Below are 11929 nucleotides of genomic sequence, written 5' to 3' on the forward strand. Positions count from 1 at the left end.
GGTTAGGAGAAGGCTGTTACAGCACATAATGCAAGGTAGGCCAGGCCATTCAGAAAAGATGAGAAGCTGGAAGGAGGATATCAGAGACAAGAAGTGTTAACAGACCAAAATATTAACAAAGGAGGCAAAACCCAGCTCATTTATGGAAAAGGTAGGAGAATGAAATAGTTCAACTAAGAGAGTAGCGAGAGTGTGAAATTAAAAAAAAAAAACATTGATAATACAACCACAGACTAGCTGCACAGCAGCCAGGGTTGCCAGGTGGGGAAAAAAGAAGAACAGAACAACCTTTACAAATGATCAGCTGTACACTGCTCATCTCTATAAAGTTACTACAGCTGGTATGTAAGTTAGATGTAAAAGTGTTCTTGCATACTATCTCATTGTAATCGTTTTATTCTAAGCTGTCCCTTGCCAACTTGCTTCTCAGTAATGCTTGCAAGTCAAAAACTGTGAATGGTCTGTTTTTGAACTGTATTTTATAAGCGTAACTTTTCTTCTCAGTCCTCCAGTGAAAATGGCTCTGCCGAGATGGAATTTCCTGATTAACTGCTTAACTTACAAATCATACATAGACAGATGAACAGATCAAACTTAAGACCCCAGCTTTAAGGGTGTAGTTGCACCTCTGGAATCTCACCTTAAATATATTTTGAAGTTAAGGAGAAGAACTTTCACAGCTGCATAAAGGAGAACTGGCAGGAGAGGTGTGCTACACATCCTGTGGTAAGAATACTATATCAGGTAAATCCACTTTTCTCTCAGCATCTTCAACTGCTTGCTCGCCTTTTTATTTTTGCTGGATCACCCTTCCTCTACTTATACCACCTATTCATCTTACCTATAACGCACATACTCTCTTTCGACTAACAGTAAATAATTTGAAGCGATATTGCAATTTCATACTGTCATTTTCTAGTGTTTCTGCTTTAAATATCTTGTAATTAGAGTAAATCTAAAATGCTTATTTTTGCTTGCTGTATACTTTTGTTTGCAGTTTTCTCTTTTGGTTGTATACTTCATGCAGAGTCTAAAAATGTTTAATTGAGATTAGCACTCTACTCTGGACAACAAATCAAATATATAAGTATGGTTCTTTAACACATATATGGTTTGCATTATGCCAATGTCATTTTCCCACTGTATTTTCTTTGCTACTTTACTACTTGCTTTGTTACTTTCATAGCATAATGATATAATATTTCTTTGTCAACTGGCACAGGTGGTGCCTGAAAAGGGTCTGTTGACCAGTGCACTTAGCTACTTAAAAATGTATAAATAAATAAAAATAAATAAATACATCTAAATCGGACTGTGGTTATATGGGCATAACACTTCTGTCAGAACTCACCATAATTGTTGACTATCGATTTCCTTTCTCTGCATTTAATTATATGTCATCACGTGGTTTAGATCCTCCACACAATTCCCACAGGTTCAATGTCAAGGAATGTCCAAAAAAAGAAAAATAAACAGCTTGCCACATTTTAATGTAGTTCTGTTTGCTGTGATGCACATTCTGTATTCTGAATGGGACAGTGCCAGGAATGCATACAGAAGAGTCGGCAGTTTGATGCTAAGTACACTGGCACATAAAAAATAAAATATGACTCCATCTTTTTCTATTCATTTAAGTTAATATATCAGACTTGGTGATCTGGTAGCTGAGGTGTGACTAGCACTGCTCTGCAACTCCTTCAAAGGCTAAACAACCCAAGTTGGTTACTGCTCACAAGACAACACATTACTGCTGCTGGAAATCAGATGCTTCTCACAGAACTGATTTGGGATGCTCGGACTGGTTAAATAAGTCAGTCATGAGTGACTGACAGATCAGGCTGGAATCTTGGAAGCAGAGTACCTCAAGAAGTAGGAATAAATGTGCATAAACACATTACTTGATTTAAATTTCTCCATTCTGACTAAGGGAATTCAGAAGTGCTTTTAGTTAGTCTAGGTTTTTCTTCCTGCACCACTGACTGTAAGGCTATTTAGCTGCTGAAATAAAATTCACACTTAAGTCAGCCATAGCCTACAGTGACTTAATTTATTATTTGCAAAAGTCCAGCTCCTTCTGTTTGATGCCACAAGCATGTGCATTTTACCAATGGCAGTTATTTCTGTGGGGCCAAGTTCAGCTTGTTAATGGAGAAAATTTTGACATCATAAAGGGTCCCTTACTTACCAACCTGAGTTTATCCAAACATAGAATTCATCAGGCAAAAACAATTATAAGCTTTCATACATCAAGAAAACTACAGCAAACACACCTTGATAAACCAACACTTCTAGGCAACAAGACTGCAGCTGTGGCTCTCTAGCTGACACTTGAGGCTCTAAGGCAATTTAATATATGGCTAAGCTTAACTTAGGTATGATTAAAAGAAACAATGTACAATGAATATTTTAATATGTAAACTGACTGTTCTTAAGTCTGTGATGTATCCCTGTGGCTGTTGATTGACTTGGTTACTGAACATATTTTAAACAATGACTTTCCTAACCTTTTGGATTGCAGTCCTGGCAAGTTCCCACTGACCTAGACTCAAGCTCTCACATGTATTGTTAGGAAACTATCGCTTAACATGTTTTTACAAGGAGGTAATTTTATTAACCGGCAACATCTCGAAGGACAGAAAGCTAGCACATTTTTCACTGAGTGACAACAGCTAAACATCCACTAAGATCCTACGAAATAAAGAGCATCCTCCATTCCTCCTTTAGGAGGATAAGAGACCCAGCTGTGAATCACCACATTATCCATCTGGCATGATATCAAAGATTTAGGTACCAGTATTACATGCAAGACTAAAAAAAAAAACACAACCAAAAATAGAAAGGAAAACAGGGAAACAAACGAGTCGGAACAGGAAGTTATTTATACTGAACAGACAGAAAAACAAATCAATATTGGAAAGGCTCACCCAGACTCTGCTACAATTTGCTGTGAGGGTAAGGTTGGTTTGTTTTTTATTTGTTGTATTTTATATTAGTTTAATGCCTTTTTATATTTTTGAGTGCTGTGATTTGTTTTCCTTACCTTGTGTTTTGCTTGTGTTCTGCTTTTAACTGCATATTAAAACGTCAAAAGACACCACAGCTCTGTCTCTTGTGAGTCAGGCAGAAAATACCACTGTCTTTCTAGCTGCTTGCATCTTATGTTAATTTGACCATATATCTCATTTCCTCTCTGCTTTCACTGGCTTGTGTGAGTAAGCACAAAATTATCATTTTGTGAAATCACTCCCCTTCAACTATTTAAATTTATTGGCCATTATACTGTATTCCATAGTACCGGAATATAAAAGTGATCACCCTCTTTCAATCTATCTCGCTGTTTTAAAAATAGTGACTCGCCACTAAAACTTAACTTTTTAGACATGTAAAACTTAAGTTACCTACCTTCACATCTAACTTCTCTAGTGCACACTGCAATGTTAAGGATAAACCATTTTTTTTCCATCTTACCTTTAAGCATCCCTGTGACTAGCACTTGCTCTAATACCTGCTGGAAAGCACTAGGAAGCCTTAAACTGATACAAGCACGCAACTCTCCTCATTAATAAGGAGAAATTAATCATAGGCACTAAACAGCCTATAATTGCAAAGTACCTTGCTAAGGTAAGGGAAAACAGCTCCTGTACTTTTCAAAAAAAGCACCAAACCAAGCATGTCCAAGGGTCAGCTTCCGTTGATTTCTCCTGTCCAGCTGGTGAATCTGGGCATACTGGGGCAATGCAGCAATTGCCTCATGTACACAGACAACTCTCTCCTCCTACCACCCAATACTACAACCTGTGACAGATGCACTTACATAGCCAAACTGGAAGCAAAGCTCTCTCCACCCAAGATTGTGCTAGACAGTCAAGAGGAGAAGGTTAACACCCGCACTACACCTCAAGCAACACAAAGCCCTTTTAAACTCACACCACCAACACCCACACATAGCAACACTAAATCCACATATGCAGAGGCCCTTAACTGTAACCTGCCCAAGCAACAAGGACCTCCGCAGCTGAAACGCAAACAAACACCAATCACAACCAAAGTGTCACATACCTCACAACACCAGTGTCCCACTGAGCAACAGCCCCTAAGGCAAGACAACGTACCTAACACGGACTCTATAGTCAGGCACACTAATGTCCCACTCACCAGGCTGAACAAGGAGAAAATTACAATGAGCTGCCTGTCGGGTGCGAGGATCCGCCACATAACTCATGCACTGAAGTCACTTCACAAGTACAAATATGACTCTGTCATTGTCCCTGTTGGAGTGAATGACTTGAGACGTACCTCCCTGGGCTACATGAAAAGAGACATGGAAGAGCTTTTGGATCATGTGGCCCAGGCAGGTATGACCCTAGCCCTGAGTAGCATCCTGCCTTCGCCCAGAATGACAGCACAATATAAGGGCTAAATGATTGACTTCAACAATTGGCCAAGTTTCTGGTGTCATAAAAAGGGGATCCAGTATCTGTCTGCCTGGGACTACATGACCGACAGACCACGATGCTTTGCCAGAGATGGCCTGCACCTGTCGCCCCTGGGATTCAGGTTGCTGGCCAAGGCTCTTGCCACCCCTATAGTGCCTGTTTTAGGCAAAGTTCAAAGGACAAAACCACCACCATAACACGTACAAGCATGCAAAATCTGAAGGCAATGCTCCCCAATGCTAGAAGTCTAAACCTCAAAATGCACTCTCTCTCGAGGCACTCCTAAAAATGGGGAACATCGATATATTTGCAGTAACTGAAACCTGGTTCAAGGCTTCAGAGAACACCCCTGCAATACCAGGCTACAACTCTTACCACACTTTTCGGCCACCAAACCAGGATCGAAACACTAAAGGTGGAGGAGTGTCCATATTCACCCAAGGATATCCACACCACCAGGTTAGTTGCCCAACACAATGCGTTTGAAATTCTCCAGGTGCAACTAACACTAGGTAAGACTGCAATCCAAATTGTAGCTTGCTACAGATCCCCCACCATGCCCCAAGATTCTCACTACACCTTTCTAAACATATTGGAAAACATTAATATACAAACAAACACCCTAATACTGGGTGATTTCAACTACCCTGCCATTAACTGGGAAAACTACTCGTGTACCAACACCTTTGCACAACAGTTCTTGGAATTCATAAATTCCAATGCCCTGGATCAACTAACCAACAGGGGCTCCAATATCCTAGACCTGGTCATTACCAACATGGGAAATCGATGCTCCACACCTATGGTCATCCCATTGTTGGTCAGGTCAGACCATAAGTTAATCACCCTTAACATCCACATCCCACCCCCACCCCCCCAGTAAGGAAACCGACATAAAAAACTTCTCCAAAGCCAACTTCATGCTACTTAAGTCAGAAGTTACAAACCTCATGACACCCATGCAGACAGGAACTGAAAGTTTGACTGCTGAATCCTACACTAAGGCACTGTAATAGCACATCCACTCATGCATGAATCGTGCCATCCCAAACAGAAATAAGATACTTTCCTCCAAAAAAAGGAAGCCAATCTGGTGGTTGCCTGTCATAAACTTTACAACAAAAGGAAGAAACTGGTGCAGAAAAGAAGAAAATCCCAGGATGCAAAAAACTCCCTTACCAGCGTCAGTAAGAAGGTGAGCTCCCTCATAAAATCCTCCAAAGCGAGTTACGAAAATAAAATTGCCAAAAATTCAAAAGACAACCACAAGGCATTTTATAACTATGTCAAGAATCTAAATGGCAATGCTCAGATCTGCTCTGAGCTACAACAGAATGGCATTAAATATACTGATCCCACGGATATTGCCAACATCCTGGCAGATCAATTCAGTGCCAACTTCACCCCCCTCTCACCCCCTAAATGGTCCAGCTCAATACCGGAAGATTGCCAAATTCTGGTAATAACGGCCACACAGATAAAAAACGCACTCTCCAAAGCTAAGAATACAGCATTCATTGGACCAGATGACATCCCGGGCTGTGTACTACATGAACTACAAAATGAACTGGCACCTCACCTAAGTGTCATGTTTAATCATACCCTCACCTCAGGTTTCATGCCCACTGAGTGGCGCACAGCTACAGTTAACCCACTCCACAAGGGGGGGATCCACTTTGGATCCCAGGAAGTACCGCCCCATCAGTCTGACGAGCCTGATCTGCAAGGCCATGGAACTTATAAACAAAGACATTGGCCCCACCCAGTTTGGGTTCGTGAAGGGCCGATCTTGTCTCCTGAACTTGACTGACTTCTTCGAATCAGTTTCCAGAGCCGTGGACGAGGGTAAGGCAGTCCACACAGCCTATCTGGACCTTGCCAAGACCTTTGACACTATCTTCATAGACAAACTTATTAAGCTGAGCATTAATCCCTACGTCACTCGATGGGTTGCCAACCGGCTTACTGACAGAACCCACACTGTAAAAGCAGCTGACTCCAAATCCAGCTCCAGACAAGTGACAAGTGGAGTACCTCAGGGTTCAGTCCTGGGACCTCTCTTGTTTGGCATCTACTTCTCTGAAGTACAGGCCAACACTAAGGGACTCTGGCTAACAAAGTTCGCAGATGACTGCAAACTGGGAGCCATTACTGAATCCCCAAATGATGTCGATACTCTACAACAGGGCCTTACAGAAACAGATGCTTGGTGCCAGAGCCATGGGCTCAAGCTCCATGCCAAGAAATGTATAGTTATCCCCTTTGGGAAAAAAACATGTACCCATTAATTATCACATACGTGGCAGCACAGTAAACACCGAAAGTGTGATAAGAGACTTAGGGGCACAGGTGGACAGTGGTCTCACCTTCAATAACCACATCGCCACAACAGTCAGGAAATCTTCTATGTGGCACACCTCATCACTAAGGGCTTTTCATCCAAAAAAAGGAGGTCATTTTTCCACTGTACTCATCCCTCATTAGACCGGTTATAGAATACAATGCCCCATTTGGTATGTACCTCTCAAGACATCTGCAACAACTGGAAAAGCCGCAGAAATACCTCACTAAAAGAATCACAGGCCTAAAGCAGATGCCCTATGCTGACCGCCTTAAAAAAACTCCAGCTATACTCTGTTGCATATCGTCTACTCCAAGGCGATCTCTGCGTAACATACAAGGCCATGTCAAACCCAGAGCTGTTGGACATGCTGCACTTAAAGAAATCCCAATTCCTCACAGCCACACGCTCCAGGGATCTAAACCTTGTCACAATAAACAAAACATGCTGGAGGGATAGGTTCCTGATCCAGAGACTCCCCAGACTCTGGAATAGACTGCCCATACATGTCAAGCACAGCGCCTCTTTGGCCATCTTCAAAAGGAACCTTGATGACTGGATGGGAGAAAGGAAATTCATCCTGGGGATCACGTCAGTCGCCCTGCTAGACAGGGGTCCAAGGAAGTAAATAGTGTGGGAAGAAATAGCCAGGGAATTGTTGTGGCTAGGCTTGTATAGGCCCTAGGGCCGATAGCCTAGTACCAACCTATGAACCTATAATAAGCTAATGTCACACTGAATTTTTAGTATAAATGTACTGTAGTACTGTGACGTTGCCTCTCTGTGCTAGTAATCAAGGAGCCTGAATCCTCACCACTGACACTGGAGAGGGATGTTCACTTAGAACAAAACTAGATACAGTATTTCTAGACACAGCTCTCTGCATCATGTACAATTTCCCTTAAGAGCACACAGGGAACACACACAGTCTGGGGTCTGGAATTCTCTCTCCAGATCCCTAATACGACTCCTCACTGGCACAGCTGTAGAGTTGAGTCCTGCAGTCCTCCACCATTCTCTCTCTGAAGCTAGTGTTTTGTGTCCCTACTACAAGCAGCTGACAAACACACTCTCTTGGAGATTTGATATGCGCGTACATACACACACACAGGAAAGGTTGGCACAGACTTACTAGCTATGCCTCCTTGTACCCATACCATAAGGTAGATACACTGCCACCAGATACTCTAAAGCCAGCTACTCTTAGTTTCTTACAAGGGTACCCAATTATACTGAGTGAAATTAATGTTCAACCAATGGAGTAAGGCTTTCAGGGGTAGCCACAGACTCACCAAATAGATACAACTACTCTCAATGTTTAAAATATTCTAAAAAGGACCAGCCACAATGACAAGTTTAAATATATTTAATAATAAATAATAAAAGAACAAGAACATACTAAATATCTACTTACAATAAACAGAGTTTCAATCACAGGAAATATTAAAATAACAGATGAATAGATTCACATAGATTCACACAGATACAGAAAAACAGTACTTAACTAATCTCACTATACCTTTATGACAGATCTAAAGAATTACCATTCCCTAGTTCACTTACTAGAGCAAGGCATGATGAAGTTGGTGAGAGATCCTTATCTGTCAGGTTACAAAAACAGACTGCTCTGAGACTTCAGTCTCATCTAGTATGAGAAAACATAATTTTAGTGATGAAATACATCACATATGTTTGGTCATCTGATTTCTGGTTCCCATTCTACTTCCCTTGGCTAGAAGCTGCCAGGATTTAGCATATATGTGTTACTATATATATATATATATATATATATATATATATATATATATATATATATATAGGTTCATAGATTAGTACTAAGCTAACTGCCCTTGTGAGCCATTTTAAGCTTAGCCAATTATCCCTTGTGAGACTTGAACCCTGCACCTTGTGTTTGTAAGGCAAACACCTTAACCATTAGGCCACCCTCCCAATGTGTGTGTGTGTGTGTGTGTGTGTGTGTGTGTGTGTGTGTGTGTGTGTGTGTATATATATATATATATATATATATATATATATATATATATATATGGATCCCCTTCACTTCACCGAAACGCTAGAAGACCGACACTCTACAGAAGGAGACGAGAAGACCGACGACTCAGATGACCGACAAGGTGAGAACCCGACGGACTCGGTAAGTGTGCGATAGAGTGAGGGGATTTAGTGTTAGGGAGCGGACAGGTAAGTGTGCGATAGTGAGGGACTGTAGTTTTAGGGGCGGGTTAAGTGAGTTAGGGTTAGGATGCGGGTAGGGTAAGTGTGTGATAGTGACGGACTATATGTTTAAGGGTGGGTTAAGTGAGTTAGGGTTAGGGTGCAGGTAGGGTGTGTGCGATAGTGACGGACTGTAGGTTTAGGGGTGGGCTAAGTGAGTTAGGGTGCGGGTAGGGTAAGTGTGCGGTTGTGTCAGACCTTAGGGTTAGGGTTTGGGTTAAGGTTAGTGCATGTATGGTTGTGTGTATTGTCGATATTGTGTGTTGTCGGTCTTTTGGTGTCGGTGTTTTGTGTGTCGGCGTTGTGGCATGTCGGTGTAGTGAAGGGGATCCATATATATATATATATATATATATATATATATATATATATATATATATATAGTGTTTTGCTAGTTTATTGCAGCATCTGGAATCTGTAAAACAATTTTAATACTTCTACTCTCCCTACAGAGACTAACAAACCATGCTTCTTACAGACATTGCGTCTCTGGCTTCATTCAAAACTATGAGATAACATCTTTATGATCTAGGCCCAGTAATTTGATTTCTTACTATTTTTAAAGTTTGAGATTAACCTCTTCTCTTCTAGTATCCTCTGTTAAGACATATACATTGAAATAGTTAGAATAATTCATGTATATCTCTTTTTCTATCCAGCAGGGCACACTGTTGATACTTTATTAACACAAGCAGCTTTACAAATGCGTTTTTCAACACAAGTATCTGTACAAATCAGTTTGATATACAAATGACATACAATTCTTTAAAAAATTCCAGATAGCTGTGCTGGCATATGCTACACATCCATTGCCCTACTTCTCCTGGCATAGCTTGCAATACCTGTCATCATCACAGCAGTAGTAAAGAAAGTGCTAGTCTAGGTGAAGAAGACTACTCCTACTCAGAGTTTAGGAACACATTCTAAATTTTGTGCGTTTAAAATGAGGAATATGCCTTTAAATATGTTTTGTGTCTTTAAATTCTCACAATTACTTGTTCAACAATTGCCTGCATTAGAATAACTAATAATGAGACACTAATTACCTATTTGTGTAATGTTAAAGGGCTACTGCCTAGAAACAGCAGACAAGGAAAGTAGTTCCTCAAGTGCATAGATTATTGTGGGGTACAGCTGGAGCTCCATCTGAAAACTTGGGGCTCTTGGAGTCAGGTGGCCCATTCGGGACTTATGATGGATACGGCCTGAAGGAAGAGCAGGTGAAGGGTTTGTTCTGAGCTGGAAAGAGGCCTGCAGCTGTGGACTATACCTACAGCCTGATTGTTAATGGAACTAAGCCTGTGTAAAAACCAAAACTGGTAGAATTACTTTGAAGAACTGATAATGCTGCATTAAAGGTACTGTGTAAAAAGTGTAAATACTTTTGGAATTAATTGCACAAAGCCAAGAGGGCTACTTTCATTTTCATCTTTTAACAAAACTTGTGTACTTACATATTTCTACTGTGTGTGCTAGAAAATGTAAAATATACATACTAACACATAGATATAAGCACACACAAAGACACACCTACAGAGGTATCCATCGTCCCTATATGGTTATGTTCACATATGTATGTAGGTAAGTGTACACATATACATGCAAATGCAAATTAGGGAGACAATGCACCTGTCACTTTGTCTTTATTCCACTTATTCCACTACAATCGGTCTGAGGTACACACATGCATCCTTACTTAGCCCTCTCAACTTTTTCCACAAAACAAACACTAAAAGCAGGGTATTTGGTTTCTTGGCAAAATAGGCAGCTTACATGGGGGGATTGTTGTGTAGAATACAGTGATGTTTGTGTTGTAATAATGTGAAACAATAAAAGGGATATATTACTTTCTTACAGCCCTAATATCAAAAGTTTATACATGCAATATGGATATACATACACAGTATGTGTGTCTGTGTGTGTGTGTATAAAGGCAAACAAAAATATGTATAATAAAATATAGTATACTTTTAACATATTAACTAAAACACACACATACGCACACACACAGATACACACAGGCACACACACTCTATTTTAGAGTTTTCATTCCTGCAAGTTATGACACATTAAAATATTTTCAATAGTAACAGGCACTTACTCTGTACACGCTGAAGTAAGCAAGAAAAGGGAAAGCTCTCCTGAGCTGTCTAAAGTGGTACATCTTGTTTTGTGCTGGTATTTTTTAAACTCCAAATTAAAACAGTAGTAACTGCATACAACTGCAGCTCTGCTTGTTATGTTGGTAATTAAAGCTGGTCGATGCTTAACTTCCAAAAACTCCAGTCCTGATCTGACAACAGGAATACTCTCTATTTTCTCAATCCAAGCTGTATGGGAATGAGAATACCAAAAAAAAGTTTAATGACCACAGGCTGAACTATTAATACTTCTTTAAACATTTGCTGAAATGCCTGATTCCCCAGACATAGAGGTTTTGTGTGCAGCTACCCAGTAACAAAATCACAGTTGCCTTTTCCATGTACAGAGCTGGAAAACAAAGTTGTCACTTTAGTTTTACCAGCTCCAAGAATATTTGTCATTTTCCAAATGGGAAATTAAGACTGGTGAGAGAATTCATAATTTGGCAGTATTACAGCCGCAACACAGCATAAATCTTCACTGCTTCACAATCCAGTCTGCGGACGCTGATTTCAAGAAAATCCATTTTTTAACATAAGCTGGATGTTTACTGCTAGTAAAGAATGTTCTAGTCTGTTACGTTTTGCAGCTGTTTTTACTTCCATAGGGACTCCCTCAAGGCACGAAAAGCACTGCTTTGTTTTCAAACAAGTCCACTTGCTGGTGCCAGAAACAAAAAAATTAAACACTGCTTTGGTCAGCAGGGTTTTGATATCTTACTGTCAACTTTTTGCTGTAAACGTAAATCACCCTCCAGCAAAGAACTATACTCCTG

The 11929-nt window shown here is 40.5% G+C and overlaps 1 protein-coding gene across 3 annotated transcripts in view; it reads right to left on the reverse strand.

Annotated features, from left to right (window-relative positions):
• Window positions 1-11707, reverse strand: part of TNK2 (tyrosine kinase non receptor 2) — a 1226346-nt gene extending 1214639 nt beyond the window's left edge. The window contains exon 1 of one of the 3 annotated variants that reach the window (XM_044070286.1): window positions 11114-11707. In XM_044070286.1, the coding sequence (XP_043926221.1) occupies window positions 11114-11176 (63 nt within the window). In that variant the 5' untranslated portion in view covers window positions 11177-11707. The remainder of the gene's footprint in view (window positions 1-11113) is intronic. The other 2 variants (XM_044070284.1, XM_044070285.1) reach the window with 2 other exon arrangements.
• Between the last annotated feature and the right edge of the window lie 222 nt (window positions 11708-11929).

The sequence above is a fragment of the Protopterus annectens genome, chromosome 4.part1 (genome assembly GCF_019279795.1).
Source record: "Protopterus annectens isolate FY-2018-M chromosome 4.part1, PAN1.0, whole genome shotgun sequence".
In the NCBI taxonomy this organism is placed as follows: Eukaryota; Metazoa; Chordata; order Ceratodontiformes; family Protopteridae; genus Protopterus; species Protopterus annectens.